Source organism: Plasmopara halstedii (assembly GCF_900000015.1).
Source record: "Plasmopara halstedii genome assembly, contig: Scaffold_2061, whole genome shotgun sequence".
In the NCBI taxonomy this organism is placed as follows: domain Eukaryota; phylum Oomycota; class Peronosporomycetes; order Peronosporales; family Peronosporaceae; genus Plasmopara; species Plasmopara halstedii.
This window is the reverse complement of record NW_020188969.1, coordinates 344,653-370,550: the sequence shown is the minus strand read 5'-3', so window position 1 is coordinate 370,550 and position 25,898 is coordinate 344,653. Positions and strand designations below refer to the sequence as shown.

General features: G+C 44.2%; 4 protein-coding genes across 4 annotated transcripts; 2 read left to right on the top strand and 2 right to left on the bottom strand.

Annotated features, from left to right (window-relative positions):
- Positions 1–3,854: 3,854 nt before the first annotated feature.
- PHALS_02593 (nad dependent glutamate dehydrogenase) lies at positions 3,855–6,950 on the top strand (the record flags this gene model as incomplete). The annotated part of the gene is made up of 1 exon (XM_024717006.1): positions 3,855–6,950. The coding sequence occupies one exon, from the start codon at positions 3,855–3,857 to the stop codon at positions 6,948–6,950; it is 3,096 nt and encodes a 1,031-aa protein (XP_024582547.1).
- A 458-nt stretch (positions 6,951–7,408) lies between these two features.
- Positions 7,409–9,039, bottom strand: PHALS_02592 (pyruvate dehydrogenase complex dihydrolipoamide acetyltransferase; the record flags this gene model as incomplete). Its single annotated transcript, XM_024717005.1, has 4 exons — positions 7,409–8,717; positions 8,788–8,818; positions 8,877–8,885; positions 8,967–9,039. 4 exons carry the CDS (start codon positions 9,037–9,039, stop codon positions 7,409–7,411), a joined length of 1,422 nt encoding a protein of 473 aa, XP_024582546.1.
- Positions 9,040–10,626: 1,587 nt separating this feature from the next.
- On the bottom strand, positions 10,627–11,442 carry PHALS_02591 (uncharacterized protein; the record flags this gene model as incomplete). Its single annotated transcript, XM_024717004.1, has 1 exon — positions 10,627–11,442. The coding sequence occupies one exon, from the start codon at positions 11,440–11,442 to the stop codon at positions 10,627–10,629; it is 816 nt and encodes a 271-aa protein (XP_024582545.1).
- A 12,474-nt stretch (positions 11,443–23,916) lies between these two features.
- Positions 23,917–24,141, top strand: PHALS_02590 (uncharacterized protein; the record flags this gene model as incomplete). Its single annotated transcript, XM_024717003.1, has 2 exons — positions 23,917–24,017; positions 24,078–24,141. The coding sequence occupies 2 exons, from the start codon at positions 23,917–23,919 to the stop codon at positions 24,139–24,141; spliced, it is 165 nt and encodes a 54-aa protein (XP_024582544.1).
- Positions 24,142–25,898: the final 1,757 nt, after the last annotated feature.

Genomic DNA, 25,898 nt, shown 5'->3' with positions numbered 1-25,898 from the left:
CCCGGTGTTTTACGTGGGCTTGCTTAAGCCGTACCGGGATCCGGCGCAAGTGAACGCGAAAATTTTGGCGCCGGAGCGGAGTCCACGGGCCCGCGGCCACCCAGAAGCTGAACCAGCAACTGGTTCTGAGCACGGAGTGCAACAACATCCATTTCTAATGGCGCCAAGCGCTCCAACGTCGCATGCAGCGATGCCTGTTACACGGCTAGGTGTCCCTCCGACAGAGCGCGGTGCTCCTCTGCGCGAGGCAGCCGGTGCACGACGTGCATTCAATCGTCAAGATCGTCCGCACAGCAATATGCTATTTCAGCATGATGCTCAGCGGAGCTCCGATCACGACTGACCTCGTCCTCAAGGGCTCGAATAGCATCACGAGTCACCGGACGGCGGTCGACCCGTTCGTCACCGCCCGCCACCGACTCTTCTATTAGAGAACGGTGAGGTCCACTATCACGTGGAACGTTAAGTAAGACGGCGTCGTCATCAGGGTCAGCCCAATATCTCGTGAAGTGGCGGGGATATCCCGACTTCGAAAATTCGTGGAAGTTTGAGGCGTCACTTCGGCAGGATTGCCCAGTCGCCGTGGACGCTTTTGATCGAAACGATCAGGACGCCCCGCGCTTCCCGGCAATAGCCAAGGAAGTAAAAGGGCTATCAGCTGAGCTCAAGAAGTGGCCTGAGCCCTTGCGGTCGACGCCACAGAGCTCGCGGGAGCATTAGGGGTTGTTAATTCATACATCGCAGGGTGACAATCCGAAGGAAGTCGACGGCGTGCCTTGAGTCTGGCAAACTCAAAGCGGAGGTACGCACGTCCACTTCCTTGTAGCTCAACTGCAGATAATGCAGTGAGAAAACTTTCCGGTGCCGTTGCACCCATTGCTCAAAGAGCGCTTCGTTTCGTCTGGAGCGAGTATTACAGATATCGTCCGCATTGCGGATACACGAGAACCACCTCATTAAGCACTTAGACGAGTGCAATAAATGTCTAACGGAATTTCTTTGGGACTGAAAAACGAGCTCGAAGAGCTTACCGTGTGGCAAGTTCATCATCCGTTCTGGCCGGGGGCCCGATTATGTGGACGCGTAACGATCGAGATACCGCGTCCTTTTCTTCCACAGCGGGATCCGTTTGGCGGAAGCCATACTCTATACGAGGGTCAATGACCGGCCGTGGATGAGCGCGCTTTAGAGCCGCCTTATGAGCAGCTTCAAGCTTTTGCCTCTGTTCCAGGTCGAGGTCATTGGTGATCACACCACGTCTCTCAGTTGACGAGAAGTCAGGGAACGGACATCGGATGGGGTCCGCATGGCACGAGCAGGGCTCGTATCGCACCGCTGGCGCAGCTCACCTTCCTCGTCATCCCATGCGGGAAAAGGAATGTCAGATCCATAGTCGACCATGGCCTCAACAAGGCCATCCGGCACTGAAAGTGTGCGCGGAGTGCGACGTTTGTGCCCATCGAGCCTCGGATATACACCCCTCGGTGCTGCGGACGCACTGTCCGACGTTGCACCGAGTGCGGGAGATGAAGTTGTGCTCTGCCCATGCTTGCCGTCAAAACCAGCGAGACTTGGTGATTTTGGTGTCATTGACACATGGCTCATTGAGCAAGGAAGTTGTTTGTTCCAAAAAATTGTATTGCAGTGTCTAACGGACACGCGAGCCTCGTCGAGGCAATAGTAGATTGGAACTGTAAATGTTTTTAATATTAAATGGGAGGGTGTAACGGGTTTACACGTACCTTGGTAACAGGGGTGTGTGTCACACGGGATGTGCATGGTGTTACTGCACCCAAACAAGAATACGGTATGCGTCTAGGTAGCAGTAGTTATGCATATTTAGATTTTGCTATTAATATTTAGTATATTTAGGATAATCTTGACATTTAAAATCAGGATAAAAGTAAATCAAAATCAGTCTGGAAATTTAAATCGAAGAGTCAATTTGCCTTGTGAAGGCAGTTATTACTCTTGGAGTAAGCGGATTGCGATCCGCTGTACTAGTACTTGGTTCGTGTAAAGAACGAGAGGTCGGTGACCTAAAGTACGCTTCCTCAAGCGTTTTGCTACGGCAGCCCCGCTGCAGATAAGCACTTGTTTATTCGCTGAAAAACTTCGAACTCTAGTAAGCGTGTACACGTCAGAATCAAAGATATAGATAAACTCTTAGGCTTTTCCAACTCTAGGCGTGAGAAACATTCCCTCAAGTCCACATTCATTGCAAGAAGCCAGGGAAACACTTTTGAGAGTCATTCAATAAAAAGGGTCAATTGACAACTATTTATAGCCTTTTGTGTTTCCGCCGATGCCCATTCTGAAAAACGCGTCGGAGGTGAACCGTGCGTGCTCTCCTTATATAGGATCCGATACCAAGAAGGTCGATGTCTCTAGTTGATTCAATCGGACCTTCAATCCGATGACATCTTGGAGCGAACAATTGATCACCTTACGCTGCTCAATGGCAGCTTAATATATGATCACTTAATCGGCGCCAGATAAGTCGGCGTACACACCACAGTCTGAATCGATAACAAGACCTTTACCCATTGCTTCATCAACCCTCTCAATTAAGACATCTATGCGCAAAAGTCGGATTGGTCATAATTGTCATTAGTGCTGGTATAGGAGCTACTATCAATGACTTGTTTGCTCTGTATGTTAAAGAAGAATAATTGTGGGTGTAGCCACACCACAGTGTCATTACACTAACTGTGAAATACACCAATCGCACAATCTTGTGCGACCCTCCTTTCCTACAAGGGCACGTGTCACCCCGCGACAGACCCACCCTTGTATCGCTGCGAGGCCTAGGATTACCTTTACTGTCGACATATAGGGTACGTGGAACCCCGTCATACTGTGAATACATGTAATTCCTTTCTAGTTGGCCGCTCTGCAACTGCTGGGACTCGACGTTTCCCAGTGACAAATCTATCGGGCCCCTTTGCGTGGGAGCTCGACCTCTTATACTTCTGAGCAGGAAGCGAAGGGGAGAAGGCATGACAAAGATTTTTTGTACTGTCGCAGGTGGCAAACTACGAGTTGGCGGAGCTGATCAGCAGCTAAGATATTCTTCTTTACTCCTCACCATGGATGAAATCCGTCTCCTATCGCGCGCATAAAACAGCATCCACTTTCAGTATAATATTCAGCCTTTCTCGCGGCACGGAAGCTAAATTTGATTTCAATGCGACGTCCACCACTTTCCTGGACGTCAAAAGTCTCGGTGCGAGCCTTATCTGTTTTTAACAACAAGTTTGTAGGGTTTATTTAGGCAAGATGAGGCGAACTATTACAAAAGGAGATCAACTGAGCAAATTTTAAGAATGTAAGCCTTAATTTTGCTTTCATTCAATTTTTTAATCTAGCAGGACGAGGTGTGCTTATATAGTTAATGATGATTGTCTGTTTTAGTTTGACACATTGAATTGAATATATGTGCTCATTTGTTTGATTACGTCAACAGCCACGTATAGAGTAAAAGTTAAATAGTTACTGTATTTGTATTATCTTTTCAAATTTTAAATGAAAGTTTAATCGTTCTTACCGCTAGTTGTCAACCTACTCACCAGGTGGTCACTAATTTGGTGATCTGCATTTTTTATTTCATTTTATTACTGGGTGAAATTAAACTTCAAATCGCATGTGACAGTCAGGGTTGTAAAGACATACTTAGCACAAGTGTGTTACAACTAATGTACTCTATTAAAGCAGTCCTGAAGCGGCACTGTCGACGCTGTCGACGCGGTTGCCGTTGAAGAATTCGAATACCGGTATATTGCAACCTGAGAGATTCAAACTATCATTCGACTTTTTGCGTGCTTCGCGGTATTAACAGCAAGTCTTCCACAAGCATGAGCTCCAAGGTAGCGTCTCCGCGCGCTCAAATTCGCCACAGTCGCTCCATGGATCTTGGTGTTGCACGGTCAATTGATATTTCTAGTCAAATGGAAGAGGTCAAGTCACTTATTCGCTCTACCAAAGTCTTCAACGACGATGCAGTGACGAGCGAGGTCGAGTGGTTTTATGGACCGTTAGGTATTCACGACTTTTATTTTTCGGGCCAGTCTCCAGCAGAAATTGCGCGCCATATTCAAAGTTTGATTGCTGCCAAGCTCATGTCCAAAGCATCAAATCGCCCTGACGTCAAGCTTGAGCAAGAAGGAGAAAAGGACGCTTTTTTCGCTGTACTAAGCAACGTCGTGGGTAGTGCTGACCAGCCTAGTCGTCGTGCCGCCCGTTACGAAGCTGGCATTACGGAAACTGAGCTATTAGAGCGATATCTTGAGAAGCATTTTCTCAGTGGCTCGAGTGGCGTGATTGGCGATGGTGTAAAAGTCGGGTATCAGTACCTGGAAAAAGCCGAATATAGCAAGAAGCGCACTTACCGCATGCAGTGCTATCGCTCAAATGGCGTGCTGGATCCTCAATCTGTACCATATCATGTACGCATGTACTTCCTTCAGGAGCCCGACTACATCGACTCAAACGTAAGTGAGGAAGAAACAGATATTTCTAAAGTAGCCGACAAAGTCTTTCTTAAACGATCGGGTCCGCGTCTTCGTGAAGTTTATCAAGAATGCATCATCAAAGCTATGAACCAGATGACACCTGCCTTTCACACTGAAGTATGGACTGAGTCAGGCGGTTTGAAAATGGCTCGTGTTGCTATCGCACATCGCAGTGGCGCAACGCATTCGTACTTCTCTAGCATTGCCGATGTCTACCGTCAGCATGGCCTCTTTTCGCAACGCAAATATGCCGAGTTCTTTGCAAATGGTATTGTCATTTACTGTTTTTACTTGCAAATGCTCGACAATCCTACTGCTGGAAAAGGATCATTTGAAGACCGTCTTGATGCTGTCGTTAACGATGCCTCGATGCACTTTACTCTGCCTCGCACTTCGCTGACGCCCATGCTCACAGATGGTCTTTTGACCCCACAGCAAATTGCCTACGCTTACGCGGCTTGGAAGTTTACCTTTCACTTTATGCACCGCCTGCCCGAATCGTTTGCTATCGTCAGTAAGTCACTTCGTGATCGCGATCCGAACGCTTTTGCCCGTCTGGAGCAGCTGCGCTCGACTATGAAGTTGAATACATACACAGAATCTCAGATCTTAGATCACATTCTTAGCTCAGCAGAGATCATCAAAATCCTGTACGCTGAGTTTAAGGCTCTTCATGAACCTACAAAGGATGGTAAACGCCCACCCGTTGATACAAACACTACAATGTCAACCCTTCGCAAGTTGATTGTAGCTGAGCAAGCACTCGAGATTTTTTCGCTCTTCAATCTGTTTAATGTACACACGCGGAAGACCAACTTTTTTGCTAATGACAAGGCGGCTCTGTCTTTCCGTTTAGACGGCAAGTTTTTGAGCAAGACCGAGTTTCCGGATGAACCTTACGCAATCATTTTCGTCATCGGTTCCGAATTTCGTGGCTTCCACGTCCGTTTTCTAGACGTTGCGCGCGGTGGCATCCGTATGATTCGTTCATCACATGCTCAAGTTTACCTGAACAACGCGTCGTCTCTCTTTGATGAATGTTATGGACTTGCATCGACGCAACATCGCAAAAATAAGGATATACCAGAGGGTGGTTCGAAAGGCGTCGTGTTACTAAACCAAGCGCATCAAGACAAGGCTGATATAGCATTCCGCAAGTACATTGATGCGATTCTGGACCTGATGCTGATGAAGGAACCGGAAGAAGATATCTTGTTTCTTGGACCTGATGAAGGCACAGCTCACCTCATGGACTGGGCCAGCTCTTACGCCAAAAAGCGTGGATACTCATATTGGAAAGCCATCACGACGGGCAAATCGCCTTCACGTGGCGGCATCCCACACGATGTGTACGGTATGACAACTCACAGTGTGCGTGAATACGTATTGGGCATCCAGCGAAAGCTGCAGCTCCAAGCGCCTATCACTAAAGTACAGACAGGTGGTCCGGACGGAGACCTTGGTAGTAATGAGATCAAAATGAGTTCGCAAGAAGAAACAATTGCAATCGTTGACGGCTCGGGTGTACTTTATGATCCAAAAGGCATCAATCGCGAGTTTCTTGTCAAGCTGGCGGAGGAACGTTGTCCAATTTCGGGTTTTGATACGAGTTTACTGTCTTCGGACGGCTTCTCGGTACTCGTTTCGCACAATGACGTCACACTTCCGAATGGTGAAGTCGTGGAAAATGGCACAGAATTCCGCAATCTGTTTCATCTACGTCCAAGTCTCACGGCTGACTTCTTTGTGCCATGTGGTGGCCGCCCCGCTGCAGTAAATCTTAACAACGTCGAGCGATTCATGTATCGAGAGGACGGCCGGACACTACGTTTCAAATACATCGTAGAGGGTGCCAACTTATTTTTCTCTCAGGACGCCCGCATCCGTCTTGAAGATGCAGGCGTAATCCTTTTCAAAGACGCGTCCGCGAATAAAGGAGGTGTGACGTCGTCGTCGCTTGAAGTACTAGCTGCATTATCCATGACGGACGAGGAGTTTGCCGAACACATGCTGGTGAACGAAGCTACTGGTGAGCATCCCACGTTTTACGTTAACTATGTAAATGAAGTGCAGAATCGCATTGATCTGAACGCTCAGCATGAATTTGAATGTATCTGGCGCGAGCACGAGCGCTCGGGCATGTACTACTCGGTGCTGACCAATCAACTAAGCGAGCGTATTACTGACCTGAGTGCTAAGATTCAACACTCAGGACTTTGGGAGAACCAGCCACTACGGGAAAAAATCTTTGCCGATGGCTTCCCCGAAATTTTGCTGGGCATGATTCCAAAGGAGGAGCTGTTTCGACGCTTACCTGAGAGTTATACTCGTGCCTTTTTTGCGTCTCAACTTGCCAGCCGCTTTATTTACAACGTCGGACTTGGCGCGCCTGAGTTTTCGTTCTACGAGTTTATTCAGGAGCTAATTGGAAATAAGTAGCCTGTGATCTTGTTACGCATGATGGCTATATGAAACACAAAAAAGATCGTTGTCAGTTGCAATGCATTTCTAGTCATAGCTCAACTTGAGCAAAATATACTGCAAATCATAATGTCTCTAATCTTAATTAGTGCTTTCTTCAGAAGAAGAGGTATCCCAATGTCTTTTCAGATTAACAAAGTACCAAGATACATTGCCTGACGATGCTCTGGTCTGCTTAAGCTTCATTCGAATTTTGTGTAGTTAGATTGATAGATTTTGATGCGATTGAGTATGACCAACGACTGTACTATCCTTCAATTTATTTGGCTCCTGGGGGCCACGATATACAGAACAAAAGTAAATCTGATTACCATTTTAGTAGCAGACAACAAGGGTCACACGACATCAAGAATCAACGACACTGGAAGAACACAATTATTTTTGCTTGTCTTCATGGTCTATTTTGATTGCGCCATTTACAAAATCATCTTGAGTGGATCCTCCACGAGCTCTTTGAAGGTAGCCAACCACTGTGCACCGACAGCTCCATCAATTACTCGGTGGTCGCATGCCAACGTCGCCGTCATCACCTGCGCGTACTTATAAATCTGCTCTGCATTTGGGTCATCATTCGGGACCACCTTCTTTTCGATTGTGCCCAAGCCTAAAAGACAGGCTTGTTCCGGACGCACAATACCAGCCATCGACTGCACGTCAAATTGACCAACATTGGCTATCGTAAAAGTGCCGATAGCTAAGTCATCTGGTTCAATGTTCCCATCCTTGGCCTTAGCAATAACCTTTTGGGTCTCTTGACAAATCGCATCAAGACCCTTGCGATTCACTTGAGTAAGCACAGGTGCCACAACACCACCGGAAAATGACGACACCATCAAGTTGACATTGACGTCTTTATACTGACGAATGAATGAGCCTTTCCAGCTCGAGTTGGCGTCTGGCACCTTGCGCATAGCAAGCGAGGCCGCGCGTACGATAAAATCGTTCACCGACAGCTGTTCATCTGGGCCACGTCCGGCATTCAGGCGAGCACGCGCGTCCAAAAGTTTGTCAAGAACAAGGCTAGTCGACAAGTGGTAATGTGGCACTTCGAGCTTCTGCTGCGTGAATTGCTGAGCAATAGTCTGAGACTCCTCACTGACTGGATAGTCTGAGTAGTTGGTAGCCGTGGTCGGTATAGTGGCGCCCGTGGAAGTTGCCTCCACCTTGTCAAATGAATTGGAACTTTTGGCAGCCAGAGCTGCTTCCACGTCGGCTTTGACGATACGGCCATTGGGGCCCGAGCCATTAATTACAGAAAGTACGGCGCCAGATTCCCGAGCAATCTTTCTGGCCAGCGGACTGGCAAACACACGATCACCTGACGACTTAGCAGCAGAATCAGAAGTGGAAGATGCCGGAGTAGAAGGAGAAGGTGTCGGAGGGGTGACTTCTACAGGAGGAGCGACGGAGGCGGCTTCAATAGCGGAAGAGTCGGTTGAGAAATCCTTAAAAGCGGCCACGTCCTTCTCCTCTAGAACAGTGACAAAAATGGGCTTGCCCACAGCAATTTCACCAGAGCCAGCAGGGACCAAGATCTTGGCTAGATACGAATCATCGGTGGCCTCGTAGTCAACGACTGCCTTATCCGTCTCTACTTCGCACACGACGTCGCCAGCCGAGATGGGATCACCCTCCTGCTTATTCCACTTGGCAATTGTACCCATTTCCATTGTTGGAGATAAAGCTGGTAGACCAACGACTTCATGATCGGGCAGCGAGCCAAAGCTGCGAGTCAACATCACACGTGAGACCTCGCGACGAAAATTGGTATGGCGCATGTCATAGATAAGCATACGTTGCCACACATTTTTTGTACGAAGGGCAGTCTACAAGATTAAAAAGCATTTCAGACCTGAAGCAGGAGATTATAGTTCAAATACGCACCTGGAAGCGCTGCATTGTATCTGTCACAAAGACTTTAAGATAAATGGAAGGTGGAGTGCCTCCCTCAAACTTATACAAATATTAAGTGACTTTTTCTTTTGTTGTGCACTACGTAAATGATATTAATGCTCACACATTGGCCACTACGAGCAGCTGTTTTCATGCGATCTATATTATGTAACGGCTGATAATTCTAAACTTTTGTTCAATGTTGTGAGGACATAAGTAGCGATTCTAAATGCAAACAAATTTTAGCTACTTGTGCAACGGGATACCAACCGTGTGAGGTGTGGATATAGATATTAAAAACTTCTGACTCTGACCGTCCAGGTTACAATGAATGGACACGTATGCTCTACATTTGAGAGCAGTACACTTGTGTGATGAAGCAAATCGCAATTTTATACGACTCATTAAAACTCATTTAACTGTGAATATCCTCGAAAGGAAAGTATGGAATATAGTAAATTTCTGAAGTATCAGTTGGAATAGAACCAATCCAGTATATAGGTCATTCTTAAAATAGCAGGTACTATATTGGTTACATTTGCTCCTGCGGACTCACTTCTGTGTGTCGACTTGAAGTTTTATAGTCAAATTATATTCTGTGCAAGATGCACGGGAATCCCCGTTGCATTCTGGACTTCATTTTAATCCGAGGGGCGATACGCGCTCATCGTTATAGGTATGCATATACCCATTACTGTAGAAACAGATAAAATAATCGATTGTGTTCTCTAAAAACCCGATGATGCCGCCAAAATTAAGTTAACTTTAGGATGCACTTTTCATGTTTAAACTCATGAAAAGGGGGCTACGCAAAGAAAATCAGCACGCCGATGCATCAACTTTTGAAGGAAATTTAAAATGCGAGACTCAGTGATTTAAATTTATTTGCAAGTGCTGATTTGATGGTAAGTGAAAACGTTGATCATATCCCTTTTCCCGTAGTGATGTACTTGGAGGGGACGTTGTTACTGGCTAGGCAAACCCTATTCGCAGTAATTAAGCTTTGTATTATGAAGTGTTCGGTTGGCTATTCTGGCTCGTTTTCTCTAGGCAAATTTAAAACTCCTAGATGTAAAATTGACATTCAGCTGCATATATATAACAGTAGTGAGCGGTGTCATCTCAATAGATCCAAATATCTAATATGTTTTGTGTTTTCTGCCTGGTAAGAGAAACTTAGAGGAGCGGGGACATGATCGAGCTTTTTTGATGCAATGTTTAGCAATGAGTTATAGAAAGTTCGATCCGAATGAGACCATTTTATGCCAGCCTTTTTGAAAGATTTTTTTCTAACAATACCTTAGTTCCTAAAAATGAAGCACAAAAAATGTTGGGGCTTCTTGAGCTGTAGCACCTTAATATTTTGCCGGCTAGACTAACAACAAAATCATCAATATTGCTTTCAACTTTGCGACCCGAATAATTGGTGGTAAAGAAACCTCTTTTCAAATCTTCCCATCCCATTCCTGCAGTTTGGAACTGAAGAAATGTCATCTGGGTATCCCAAGCTTTGTTTTTTCGCTGAGGATCTGACCACAATCTGTCAAATATGGCCTCAATGCTATTGACTTTCTATCTTTCAAATGGCAGAGATTCGATGTCCGTGCCGCGCTCTCTTGCAATGCAAATAAGCATTTCACCATACCTTTATTGTACAACCAAACCCATCTGCTGCAGAAATTGTAATACATTTTTTTAGTCTGTTTTCCCTACTTACTTTCCAGCTATTGACTTAAGGGAGCTAAATATCAGGCAGCGGTGCTACTGGCGGCGGAACTTCAGGCCCCGGAAGAATCTCAGAGGCATAATGATTCACTGCTGCTGCAATGTCTCGTGCGAGGGCTCCCACTAGTTCGTTGTCGCTCTCTTCGGCTCGAGCAACTAATGCTATGAGCTTGTGTTTGTACTGTCCCCACAACACCCTGGCCATCTCAGTTGGTGCAGTTTTCGGGTAAAGGCGCCACATATAGTCAGCCCATGAAAGTATCAGCTCTTGCGAAAATAGCTCGTCGCCTGCCTTGTCTAGTCCAAGGTCCTTTAATACGACGCTGCCGGACTTACCAGCCCATTGATCAAAGACTGCGTCCTGCAATTTGCCGCGAAGCTCGTTTGGTAGACGATTTGCCGAGAAACATTCAACAAGTATCTCTTTATCACTTGAAACGGCTTTCAGCTTGGGCAAGAGCAGCTTGACGGGATTCCAACCAAGTTTCTTTACCTTTGCAAGCCAAACTGTAAGATTTTTGTGCTTCATGATCGCCTTGATGTTGGTTGCTTTGTCGAGCCCTAGTTTTTCAAACTCTTCGTCGGCACGTCTGATTCCAAGAATGGACATGGCCATTTCGCTGACAAGGCCTCCTGCTGTCTCTGAAGCTGCGATGAGATCGGCTTCTTCTTCTTCAAAGTTTTCTCTCGCATACGCTCTAAGAAAAAGATCATCCTTGGCATAATCTCCTTTTTGTAAAGTGGTATACCACTTCTGCAACACCGGGTCCATTAGTGCGTCGACCAGCTTACCGAATTTGCTAAGCCACCAGTCGATCAATGCTGCTTCCATCTTTCTGGCGATAGCTGACGTTTCTGGAACTGACTTCGCTTCGGCAATGGAATCAATAAGCTTGTCTTCGTCGTATCTTACCATCGTTGCGACCATAATTCTAACACGTAGATCTGGATCTTCAGGAAAAGCCTCAATCAGGTATTCATGCCATCTTTTAAACGCCTCACTTGCAAACATATTTGATGTCACACAATCTCCAACTCCATATTTTCGAAAAAGCTTGTATGCAGATGCCTCTTTGTCAGAAGCGAATCTCATATGGTGACTTGGCGATATGTGCATCATTAGCTCCGATCCACCTATGCATTGCGTCACCCAAGAAGCAAGCTTATCCACATGACATGGAAGCGATTTCTCTTCAGCCGTGATCAGTCTTCTCGCTTCGTAGAACTCCGAATCATCGTGTCGCCGAACGCTTAAACTCACAGCATGAGGATACGTGGCTTCTACATGGGAAGGTCCACAACAGACCGTTAAAGAGCTTGCAAGCAATCTAAAGCAGAGGATAGTCGATAATTGGCACTTCATTTTGATCAATTCGTGATGGAATGAAGAATGAATAATCTTTTTGAGTCATCTACAGTGCGTAAAACATAGCCAGACTTGACAAAAATGGTAAATATTCATTATATTCAGACGTAAAAAGCAGCTATTGGTAATTACTCAACGTACTGGCCGTTTATTTGTCAGACTAAGTGTCTATCAAACATCTCGATCTTCTACTTTGACTGAACTTACGGAGCCAATCGTCAGAAATATCCAGCTGACGTAGCTAAGGGATGTGCATTTTTCTGCTGCTCGGGGACGCGAGTTTGATGTAAATGTCGGACAATTACGCGACTATTTTGTAAATGAGTGCCAAACCGCGTAATTGGTGAAGACAAAAGATGGGAGACAGAAGGACGGAGCCTTAGAACCTCGTAGGCTCAGATGTGCAGCAAAGTTACTGGGTGACGTCGATTATGAAACTAGACTGAAGAAATAACAAATGCAAAGAAAGCACAAGAATATCAAACGGTGATATGGTCTAAGCGAGATGTCATAGGAAACAATTGCACTAAAGGAAGAGCATAACGAATCTATATAAAAAATCATATACAGCTGTAGAGATTACGAGGAGGAATCGCAAGAGCGATCCCATTCGAAATTGGAAGCACAAGAAGAGGTTATTTAGAATCTGCTAATTTATATTCTTTGCTATATTGTGTTGTGATGCATACGACGGTCCAAATGTTTCAGAAGTCTTGAATTTCACGTTAGAACAATTTTCTGGTGAATCGACTACTTTTTGTATAGTAAAGAAGATTGCGTACATCAGAAAGTAGTTTCAGCAGGATTTGTTGAGCTCGCAGTTTCAAGGCAAAAGATGTTATTTGCAGTACAAAGGATTCTCACAACCCAGACTTGTGCCGGACAGATAATGGATTGTACAGTATATGTACTCTTCTTTTAAATCAGCCAGACCTACAAACACTACGGTATAAACATAGGATTAGTGGAAAGTTTGGTAAAGAATCTTACGTGTGCTTGACACCGAATCCGTTGGGACAGCAGTGTGCAATAAGAAGTCTAATAAATTAAAGTCTGGTGGAGCTTTCTAGCACGGGTGTAGCGATTTTCGTCCTTCCCTTGGACTTAAATCGAAGCTCAGAGGTACCAAGATGAGGTACCGCGATTTGTATTTGGTACGGATGAGGAGAAGGGACACACTTTAAACAAGAGTGCATGCTACGCACTATTTAGGGTTTTATTATATTAAAAGTTAAACAGATATATTTAGTCACGCTTAAATGCTAAACAAAATACATCCTTGGTTTAGAATTGCAACATGACACCGGTTAGTGCACGGCATCAGTCCTTTGCGCGTTGGTTATTAAGTATTGGAGCTTCCTTATGCGAGAAGGTAAGCTTTCCTAGCGATAAGATATCGATAAAATACAAATACAGGTCTTTTTCCGGTATAGGTATGCCAGAGATGATGACCCTTAAATTATCAAGAACAATGAAACCTTAGGTATGTGCCCATGGCTAACTCGACACGAAACTCTCTCGTTTAGCTCGAATAGTTATTTTCAGGAGAAGTGTGCAAAAATTGCTCACCTAGCTGGTCGGGCTCATGCGCGATGTCCGTCATAAATTGAAGACGCTAACAGTACACTCAATGTGAGCGTTCCTCAAGAATCCAGCGGATTTTCTTAACCCTGTGTTGCTGAATACGAAGACATGAAGTCCACCGGGTCGGGAATTCATCAGGAGGAGGATCTGGCTGTTGGAGTCAAGTATTGATCACGCCAATTGCACACGCTAGGTGTGCAGCGGGGCTGCCGTGGCAAAACGCTTGAGGAAGCGTACTTTAGGTCACCGACCTTTCATTCTTTACAAGAGCCACGTATGAGTTAGCGGATCGCAACTCGCTTACTCCAAGAGTATTTATTGCCTTCCCAAGGCTAATTGACTCTTCGGTTTAAATTTCCAGACTGATTTTGATTTACTTTTATCCTAATTTTAAATGGTTAGATTTTCCTAGATATTCTAAATATATATCTAAATATGCAATCCTACTCGCTACCTAGCCACATACCGTATTCTTGTTTGAATGCAGTCACACCATGCACATATCGTGTGACACACCCCTCTGTTACCTGGGTACGTGTAACGCCGTTACAAGTGACGTCATAACAACTTTCTCTCGTGTGAATTTCGTAGATGATATAATTTTCATCCATGAATCGCTGACTTTATACGTAAGAAGACTGATGGTAAGTGGTTAATTGGGCACGATTGTTTAAGCTGGAATAAGCCACTCTTCCGGCACGAATGCCGATATATTGAGCAAATATTCTGTAAAACATCATGGTGGGTTGCACATTGTTCAGTCCCCTTGGTCTAGTCGATACGCATGACGTTTATTAATACTTGACTGAAATTGCTATGCTCCAAGATAAGGGGTTCATAAATGTCGGGCTCATCGAACGCCATATAGAGGCTGTACCCGGCACCAATTCTGAACATCCCGTCAATAATTTGCTCTAATTAAAAAAATTAGCTCGATATGATTCTGGTGACATCTAGTTTTCTATCTATCGTCATTATACCAACTGATACGTGTCGATTGGCTAAAACCTTACGTGCCCGGCCATACCAAGTAATAATCGTGATACTTCACTATGACATATCACTGCAACGGGATCCCATTCATTTTACTAAGAGGAGGCTTCCATACAGAAATTCGGATCTACTAACGCGATACGGTCGGATTTTTTGCTTCATCAAGAATCAGGACCAAATCCCCTGCCAAACCTTGCTGCCTAGGTTGTCATGTAGCTTCAAGAGTGACAGTATATCGATAATCAGTTCTATTTAGTCAGTTAGTTTCAAGCGCATTTGACAACCAGGCGCCAAAAGAATGGCCGGCGGCTGATGACATGCAGAGAAAATTGATGAGACAGCTAAGAAGTTAACTTCGATGTGAGCTGTAATGAAGTACGTGCTGTTTTTCATTGTGTACGCACCCTTATAGATCTGCGCAATTGTGCAAAACTATATTGTACAATTGTGTAAAATGCGTTAGATAGTGAATGATCAAAAATACCAAAGTGTTAATGAAGACAGTGATACTATGTAATGGAGATGGCCGTGGTGCATATGTCTGTAAGTCTCACGTACGTGCAGTACAGATATGTTATTCATTAATAAACTTGATAAATCAAAGTCATCAAGCATAAGCTGCCTTATAAAGCACACTCTGTTCCGCGACAAGAAAGTGTAATACGTTACAAGATGGCAATATCTGTTCTGTCCTTTGGCCTGCAAATCTGCTAGTGCACCCCAATTAAGTGAGATATACAATGATTTTCACATTCAATGAGTTGTGATGATCAATTTCACACTACAATAAATCGTGATCTACAATGCTCTGAGATAACACACCAATGTAAATTTTGAAAGCCTGTCAAAAAGAGAAATGTCCTATGTCTGAAACAAAGACTGTGATAGTGCGTGCCAGTGGATGTACTCTTTATCTATCAAGCAAAGTTATGTCAATATGGATAAAATTGCAATAATTGTACCTGTACAGCTTACCGCTTCCGTGCTACTCACTTTTTTTCATAATGCAAATAAGCCCGTCGTCGAAACCGGTGGACTCATGGGGCCGTTTTCAGTAGGGGACGTACTCGCCAGCGTACTATGCAAAGCTGTTTGCAATGGACCCAGTCTCGCTTACGTACTACCTACGTCAGATAAAATAAATGACATTACTACAAGGCGTGTTCTTGTATAAATACTCTCAGTCAACAAAAATGAACAATTGTGGGGAAAAGACAATCTCTGTCCTTTGTTATCCTTTGTATGGCATGGTGCTTATTCGTTTGCTGGACTTTAGATTTTTATCAACGCGTTTACTTGCCATAAGAGTGGAGGTTCGTCAGCATTTCTCTGCCAATCTTTGCTGCCTCTTGCAAGTCGATCTGCCGTTTAGCGAGATTGCTCTGTGCTTGTTGTTCAGCCCCATATTCTCAATAATGCTGCTATAATACGAAGCCGTTGTACAGTGCAAAACTTGCCTGCTGTCACCTTGCTTACTTTTGTGGCCTCTATCTTACCTCCTATCTCAAAAGCTTAAGAAATTGTCGTGCTGTCGGTTTATGCTTTTTGCAGCTGGATCCATAACGGATCGTGTCGTAATACTTATAATTGTACAAAAAAGGACGTGAGCGCATGCAAAGTTAAATACGCTCCTAGAGAATTCACGTTCACGTAAGCTCCTTGGCTAAGCATTGTTCGGCTAGGCAATGCATGCTAGTTTCTTTATATTGCATACATAATGAAAGTTGCATAACTGGCAAAAAACCCTGTTTAATTAAAAGCACGCCTGTGTAGTTTTTCACTTTTCTTCATTATTTGCTTAATTGCACTTATCCCTGAAACAATTCTTTTTTTGAATAAAAATATTAGCCTGAGCAACTAGTTGCTTTAGCAGCTCTCGTTGTTTTATGCCCCGGTGAACCACCACAGAGTATGTTCCGTGGCCGTGCCGATCCGAGCAGATGCATTCTGAACCCGGCTTTGGCTTTCAAGGTTTAATCGCGATTCTGCTTTATGCTCATTGGCATCTGGCTATGACAAAGGCTAAAGCGCCAAAACACGGTTTGAATGGTCGATCGCCAGAGTAGTGGCCTGTAAGATGCTAAGAAGTTGTGCAAGCTGCATCCCCTACGGTAGTCTCACACCATTTGACATAATTTAACAGAGTTAAGTTATGGATAGTGCAATGTGAAGATAATCTGCAATATATTTATGCAAATTGCTGGCCAGACCGAGCCACCACATAATCTTCCTTTGGTTCAACAGCTCTTAAAATTTAAAATGGACTGATCTTCGTAGGCTCTGCTTGCAGATCATCATCTTCGATTTACTATCCCGACAATGATTATTTACCGATATCAAAGATTTGCTTGTGACTGTTGTCGAAAAGCTTATCTTAACGCTTACATTCGATCTGCTCGCAATTGTTTACAGTATTCTTTCATTTGAGTTTCCGTGATACGATCGAATATACAATAATGCAAGTCTTGTGCATACGCGTCATAAGCCTTATATAGCTGAGCGTTGCTGGTACATCAAAAATTTCCAGGTCAATATGCACCAAGAGCTTGCTACTTTTGACGTGCGCCAATTGTAGCACGAGCAAAGCATCGCTATTTTCCTTGGCAGATTCATTTTTAATATTACAGCCGATCGTTACTTATATGGCTTGCCGCTGGCCATGTTTCGGACCGAAATACGCACATAACATCAGGTTGGCAAATTTTGCTCACAGTGTATGACACAAGTTTGAAATATATACTTTAAAGTAATTGCATGGTGCGACCGCAAGGATAAAGACGGCAGCCGCTTTTATTTGATGCCGATACAGGTATCTCTATTCTAAGTAAATGGCATAAAAATTCCCATGCCCCTTTGACACGATCACGACATGGTTGTGGTCCTGGTGAGAGAGGGGATGTCAATACGATTCCATTTGATGATATCACTTCAGAGCAAGATAAGGAATTCCACATCAATTTGCATTGTAGCTAGAAAAAGGGAATTAGAATCACAATATCCCGAAGAGAACCGAAACACCCTCTGTGTTCCACTTGAGCTTTTTGAACCCAGAACACTGCTCCGCTCTTTCGAGCCATTTAAACGCGAAGTATTCTGTTGTCGATGAAGAAATGTATTCATCATCCTCTGTTGCTGAACCTCTGCGCCAAAGGAGCCATCATGCCCCAAGCCGACCAATATATTTGAGGCTCAAAAAGCACATCCGAGGGATGAACCAGGTCAGTAAACGCCGCATGCCATACATAGATAGTAGATGTATTGTCAGAACCGCGGCAAAATCACGAGTGCATGCCACGGGAGGGTTTCTTTTGTTGATTTTGCTCGCTGTGTTAAGGGTAGCCCGCTTTGATGCAGGGCAGATAGTGGGTCAGCGGGTTTACCTGAGCTGAAAATAGTTTCTGGAGAAAAGGAAGCGATATTCTCACACCGGGAGCTTATAGGATTTTAGGGTACCAATAATATTGCCTCAGTGCCATTGCCGTTAAAGATGTGAAGCACCTTCTATCCTAACGTTTGAGAGGATAGCGTCTCTCATTAGCGAATGGATTCTGGCTTTGATCCAAATTAAAAAATCTGACAGTAGCCTTATGAGCAGGCTCATGAAGAAGAGGGAGGCAGTGGTGGTTTCTGCCTTGACGTCAAAATCGCATTTTATCTTCGAAAAGTTTGATGCTAAATGGCACACTGCTGAAACTTCGCTGCACAAAAAGTGGAGGATACCATCGTAAGGTGATAATTTGGACAAGCACTTAGATATTGAGAAAAGTCGACTCAAATATGCGTGTGAGTTCTGCGCCGCAGCGTGGTAGGTGATTTCGATAGGATATATCCATAACATCGATGTGATGAAGATCGCAACCGGTTTCGTAGCTCGTGCACCTGCATTCGGGCAAGTTTGATTTGTTGAGCCAAACTAATTTAATTGATAGCAAGCCGGACGTTGTCGTGAGTTCTACAGCGAGGACTTTGCCGTAGGGACAAGTGTGCAACGGGAAACGCAGCTATTACTCTATCCCTCAGAGACTTCATAATGCAAACGTACACAGTAATAAGGTTTCGGGTCATTCTTATTATCAGATATTGCGCAAAAGGGAACGCTCCCCAAGCACCGGTTGCTTCGGAGCCTCCCCGTGTTGCGCCGTACAGTATCTGCTCAAATAGGCAAAACCCGCGCTGGATATCATGCTCACATGGCTCAACGAGCAAAATAGGAAGGCCGTATCGCGGTGGATTACCTACGATTTGAGACAGCCGAGCTACTATCCGATGAGATCGGCCGTAGTGACTCTCCAATCCCGTCCCGTCACTTTGACCGTCATCGAAAGACAGACATTTCACTATTATTCCTCTTAGCTGCGAATATCAACGTAACGAACACTGCACTAGCTATTGCTAAGTGAGGTCCGTGGTACTTTGTCTCGTGCTATGCATTACATATCGTTTAGTTACTGTGTATAGATGATGTGTAATAATCAGATGCACCAAGAGCAAGGGGTTGTCGTGCACTTCGCACAGAGAAAGCTTTGACTATCAAAATCCGCGCTATCAAGCGCAAATGGGTTGGGTTTGTGCGCTAATACCTGGATCAGATCTGAGAGCGTAAAAACAGCCCTCTCAATTTGCTTTACTCATGAACATATACTAAATTAAATATGTCTGGACTTAAACTTAGTGCAAATACTTTAACCGTTTATTAAAACAAGCTTTTTTTATCTGAAATGCTGCTATGAGTCTACGTGAACCGCAGCTTCCACCGTTGCGGATTTCCATTATCTTCATATATCCGATATACCTGCACTTGTGCATTCTCAAAACTAAACCAAAGTACAATGCAAACTTAGTGCATTCATGCCGCATCAAAGCTAACACAATAAGATCAAACGTGTAAGAGTCAAGTACATACGATTACAGTATATGCCTCGTAAAACCCTCATCCAACAAGATGTGGACCACAATAATGATCACACATTACTTGTCTTTTTATAACACTGTGCAAAAGTGACAGCCCCTGGGCATCCACAGCGCCTGCAGCGCCACTCCGCTCTTTGCACTTTGCCGTGCCTGCTCTCTTAAATGTACTTGCACTAGGGGTCCGCTACCATGCACCAAATTAACTAGCTCGACGAGTCTTCGCCAAAAGCACGGTCTTCGTGACGGGTGCGCTTCAAGGACTTCTCGATGAGATGCCTTGGTGTTTTCGAAAAAGAATGGTCCCAGTGATTCTCCGCGTTTCAACCAAACATTACCACTCTGACACGGCAATATCGTATACCAATGAGGAGGTAGTCACTGTACTCAGTTTCCCCGCTGTACGAGTCTCGGGCTCTGTACCTATTTGCCTTGGCGCGAAAGTTTTGACATCCTGCACGGAGCCCACACCGATATCAACCCGCTTCCAACAAGCTGAATCTGGCCCTAAAGACCCAAATATCTCACCGGCAAGGACAAGAATAGGACCAATATTAGCTCAAATCAAGTCTTAATTACCGTGTTGCCCATTTCAAATTCCCTGACTGCATTGTTTCCTAGATGCATCATGTAAACCTTTCGGTAAAACCGATGCGAAACGAGCGCAAAAAAGAAAGTCCATGAGTGCCTTCACATCCACCAGGTCATCACTTCCCGGAAGTACTGTCTGCGCTTGGAGCAGCAACGGTATAAGAAATCCATCTGATCCATGATTGATGTCCCTTTAATGCTAATAGCTCAGAAAGTGCCGCTGCGTATCCGACTCAAGTGCTCACTCGGTGAGGAAATCAGGCCACATCATCCGTTGCAAACCAGCTTCATTTCAGCGGATGTCGACTTGAAGGTGTTAAGCTGTCGAGACTCAAACATGTTACGCGCTCATTTCTATTTTTATCTGATGATGTAAAGCACAGTCAATTGCAAAGCCTAAAGCATCACATATGACGTGAAATGTCTGCTCTGGATTTGAAAGAACCATAATAAAGCGCGTACGAGCGTGTTTACCGTTTTAAACAGCTTCAAACTCCGCCCCTCCTGCTGCATCCAAGCATCATCTGACAATTGATCAAATAAAATTGATAAGAGGTTGTGCAATGTTGGCACATTTTGCACTATATTTGTGTACGTAGCTGTCCAGTCCAAGCCGTTTTCATGAGATCTTTTCAGCCAGATAACTGGCCGAAAGGCAATGACCAAGATTTCGCGAGATCTGTTCGCGGGCCATGAGTCACATTCATACAAACTAAAAAGTTTGTAGTCAATGCCAGAGACACACTTATCTATATACGTGAATGATTCATGTTAATGTATACACTCGAGCGCTTCGCAAGTGTCTCATGTGGTAACCCAGATCTGACTTCCCGTGATCTGCAGAACTCTGGGCTAATATATTGCCGATATACATTTGTGCATAGCTATGATGTAGCCTGAAAAGCTGGATTACCAGACGATTTGCTGGTGTCTAGACAGTCTGCGTGGCATTTTTGTATCACTCTTAGGTAACCTGCAAGGGGTACCTACCGCAGTGGGGGGATATCACTGCCACTTCCAAGCAGATGACCACCACCAAGGACTAAGTAGAAAGCACTGAATAAGAGGCAGCTGACTCTATTCCTTTTCAAAACATATGTTGTAGGATTGGATGTCTTCACTGGAATCGAGAATGAGCCCAGCATATTACAAGCATCCACTATACGCTACTCGTTAGTTTTTCTACACAAAAGCGGTGAGTCTTCTCGACAAAAAAAGTCGGGGCCAATCAGGAGACATGGTTCCTTTCGAAAAACTCCTTGTTCTTGTGATAAAAGCCTCGTATTTAACGTCACACTGCTTTCTTGATTAAGGTAATATCGGGTGACCAGAGATCAAGTGCTCTTTCTTGGCGTGCTATCCGATTTGGTGTAACACCTGAAGTGAACTCTCGTTGCAGCATAGTAATCTTTCACAAAGGGTAAAAATGATCTGTATAATCAATGCGGATAGCTGTATAGCTACTTGCATTCAGTGTTCGGCGAGTATCCCCAATGATTGATTCATCTATTGCGGATGACGAGCTCGGCTCTCCCCTGGTACATAGCTTATCGATTTGGCAACCTTGTTGTCTTGGAATTCCTTGCATATATATATTTTCTGCAGCTTGCTAAAGCTTTATTGGATGAAGTGAGGGAGAGTTTACAACCACAGGATGCACCCTAATCATTCATTTATCGATTGAGGAGTCCATCTCGCCACTTGCCTGTTTGGCCGCGCGGTGCTTCCGCCACACGCTAATGCTAACTCAGCAATTTTTTACATTTAAGTCATCTCTTAGTATTTGGGCTTAGCCATTTTTACTTACTACTTGCAGTAGCTCTTCAATCCTACCAGCTCTGACGAGATCTAATCGCTTTCACTCTATTTCGACCCTACACAAGCTTACAGCTGTTCTGTCCTACCAAAGTTACGCTATCGGACCAGAACATCTACTTTATCTCTTTTGTCGCCACAGAGGTACACTTAGAAGACCGCGATATGTGTTTATTAACATTTGACCCATTCTGAGATACTATTCACTATTGTTTCTGCCTTTAGCGCTTGACTTGAGGCCTTTAGCAACATCGCCAATCGACAATTCCGACAGCCGAGAGAGGTTCGCGCCACTTAAACTTCTTCGACTCGCGGTCGACCCATGGCTCATGTTTAGCCACGCCAGTCTTAAGACTGGATATTGTCTCGAATCTGGATCTAGAACGAGATATCGTTCCACGCCAACAAAGTTCAGAAATTACACTTGAAAGCTCAACAAAACATTTTGCATTTGACGGGTGTATGTATCGCAAGCCGAACGGATATCGTATTTGTCTTTGGCATCTTCAGTGCCTCAGTATGCTACTTCTAATAGCAGCGCGTCATGAATATGTGCACGTCATTTCTCAATCTATCAGATTTAAAAACGACTTTGCAAAGCCCGGGAATACGAAATCAAGAATAAAATGCCCTGGTCTATCAGCTTCTACGTTCCGAGAGAACGTTGTTCTTTTTGTGCTGGGTCCCATGAGGTACAATCCAAAACATTCTTTTCCAGTTAGTTGCTTTGAGCCTACTAAGATTTGATATCTTCGGTTTTCTTGTACGCCCTTTTGTGGATGGTTTACCTCTCGTATCTCTTCATCGAAAGCAAAGCGGGCACTTAAGGTGCAAAATTTTGCAAAAATTTTGTACACCACCATACGGCACATCTGTGAGTACAGCGGATCTGCTCGGCAGCAAAAGTATATTTTGCTTCCTTCTCACCAAACCCTCAAGCCCATCATCTCAAAGCGTGCTTGAAAGAGCTAATTGAGACACTGAAAGCGGTTTTTGAATACCCCATTCGGCCTTTTTACGGCACGAGAGCTGTTTTCCGCTTACGTTGTAACGTCTAGCGATTCCTCAACGAAGCTATATCGACGCGGTAGGTCTCGGTGCGACTCAATTGATCAGACACGATGAACATTCGTTTGGAGCGGTTAGAATTCTCTCAATTAAAACTAAACGCACTTCATCAGCATTGATGAATCGCGTAACACCATCTGTTGACATGTTTTGCCTGATATAGGATGTTAATTTTCGGGTAATTACCACCCATCGAGTGGCACGGTCTGAAAAACTGACTCTTAACGGATAAAAAAATGATGGATAGTCAATACAAGCGACAATCACAGAGATGACGCGGACATAGCGCTCCTAAATGTATACACATTCTGAGCTCCCAAAAATTAGCCCGATCAGCATCTAATTCATTGCCAAATTTTGCTAGCACATAGTACAAGTCGAAGACTTGCACAGCGGTCCGACAATTAGTGATTTTTCAAAGCTCGTGCGACAACAAACTCACCCTACTCTGGATATTTTACTCTTCTTCCTGATCCTGCAGTCTTGACTTTTGCGATATAAGTGAAAATATGTCACAGGAACTCTTTATTTAGGTCATATGTCGACTTTCGGTCAAAAATGACGAAGGTTAATATGGCAGAATGACCGACTTCAAACTTCTGATCGATGCTTGTCCAGCCAACAATATCGTAAATTTCCCTAAGCGAAGATGAAAATCGAGCATAGAATCTTGAATACAATAAATGCATATATAATGGTACCACTTATCAAAATACTGCTTCTGTCGGATCCAGTTGATTAATATGCTAACAATAATGCCAAAGTTTTAGCAAGTCCGTTGAGCGTTACCAACCAAAGGATAAAGATAGAATAAGACGAGGTTCGACATTTATTTCCATGTCATGGTATGATACACTTTTGATGTACACCTCTCAGAATTATCGTCAGTCTGTCAAAAGGCAACAGTTCCTCTATCAGCTGGCGATGATAGTGCCGACACAAGAGCTATATGAAATGTTGCGATCAATAAGTTTATTAGTGATGCGGCACGAGAACTCCTGCACAAATCACATTTTCACTTGGCGTCTAACTGTTACAGGCGGCGAAGCACTTCTGAAAATGGGATCAACGGTTGCCAGGGAGTAATACTCGCCGAACAAAGCGGAAATTTGTCAGTCTCGTCGACACTTCCTTCGCTACAGGACAAAAATTTCAGCCTTGTTTGAAGAGGTTGGTAGGCAAGAATTATCCGTCATGAAAGATTAACCTTGAACACCGTGGTGATCTTTTATGTTTTCGACAGCAGTCTATTGGTGAAATTTTTGTCACTTAAACATCACCTTAACAGTAAAATGTGGCATCGAAAAAGAAATTGTGTTTTGCTCGTGTGTTATATTGTAACCCCCTTGTCACGAAGCTCCCTGCGGCGTCTAGTCTATGTAGAGCTGAGCCCAAAATGCTCGTCTGCTAGTGCAGAGGTAGCTACGACTATTGTTGAACGATATATAATCCAATGTTCTACGCCGCTTGGGTGGAGCATGTACACGTCAATTCGAGCGGGTCTTTTTCTTGCATTGTGTGTGAAATGAGAGCGAAAAAAATGAGCTTTAAGAGCTCTTCACACAACGATAGGTCACACTTCATCTAGTGTGCTGCTTATATTTGAAGCAGCGGCAGTCGTGGAAGCCCGTAGTCAGATTTCATATTCTGGTAAAAAAAGGAAGAAGGTGAAAGCACCCAATGCGTGAACTGAGTAAAAAAAGTGAGTCGCCTAATTATTATCTCAGCTTTTCAAGTCACCCACAGTGAACATTTGCTCATCAAGAGCGTCGCTTGATGGTGTTTGCGAAATAAAAAGTACGACATGGACGACAAAGTGGAAGCTCCTCAACTGTAAGTCTTGTTGTTGACAGCTCCACCCCTCTCCATGACAGATATTTTCACCTCACAACCAGAACTCGTTTTGAAACAAAGCAAAGCTCCACTTGCTTGTGGTAAGCTTAATACGCCAGGCATTCCTGACTCGTTTTCAGGATAGATAGAAACAGAGTGAGTGTTACGCAACCCTGTCTCCTTTATGGGCAGGATAAAAGCAAAAAGCACAACGGGCATCTCTGACTCTATTCTAGGCGATATGAAGTCAAATCTGCGCCAGGATATATACGGCGACGGTGCCACGGCGATGCTGTAAAATCTGTAGACTGCAATAAATATTTGATGTGAAAACACCAATACCACTACATTAGATAGCTATAGCGGCCTGGTGAACTTGCTAATACCTCATAGAAAAGGCCACTTCTTTCTCATCGAGCAGCGCCCGAGAAAGCAACTGGTTTGGATAGCGTCGTCACTGCACCTTGATTTCCTCATAAGAAATTACTGACGCTCGAACTGAGTCAAAGATAAGTTTAGAAAAAGCTTTTTGAGCCACTAGTGTTTCAGCGGTTCAGAACAGTAACTCTGCTTTATAGAAGAAATGCTCTGGTACTAGGGATAGATGAAATACCCGTTCATCACCAACAGAGCGATTTGCATCCTACTGGCTCGTAAAGGTGAATAGTTGTATACCTAGTAAGGATATGAAGAGCACCATACGTGCTTGCGTCTCCTTCTGGTTAACGTATAACTCTATTTCTTTTTTACTACATTCGTAAGCGGTCTCACGCGACCTGGCTTTATAGACCACCGACACTGCATTCAATAAAATCACTTCTCTGGCTTCTGCTTTTTCATACTTTTAGCTGTAGGATTGCGCATCTGGCATATTAGAGGAAAATTATTAAAACAAAATTATCATCTTGCTACAAAGAATAGTCAGGCGCTACCAGCACATTAGATTGTTTAGGTAACCCTCTCCATCAGAACCGGATCCACTCTATAGCGGCATCAAATGCTCCTGCACTTTAATAGCGCAAAAGCAATGAGTGAATTCAACTCGTTTAAGCGCCGTGGTATCTCCGCGCAAGTGATTTGGAAAATAGCCTTTGACCGCGCTATAACGCGCCTTGCCTAACAATCTCTTT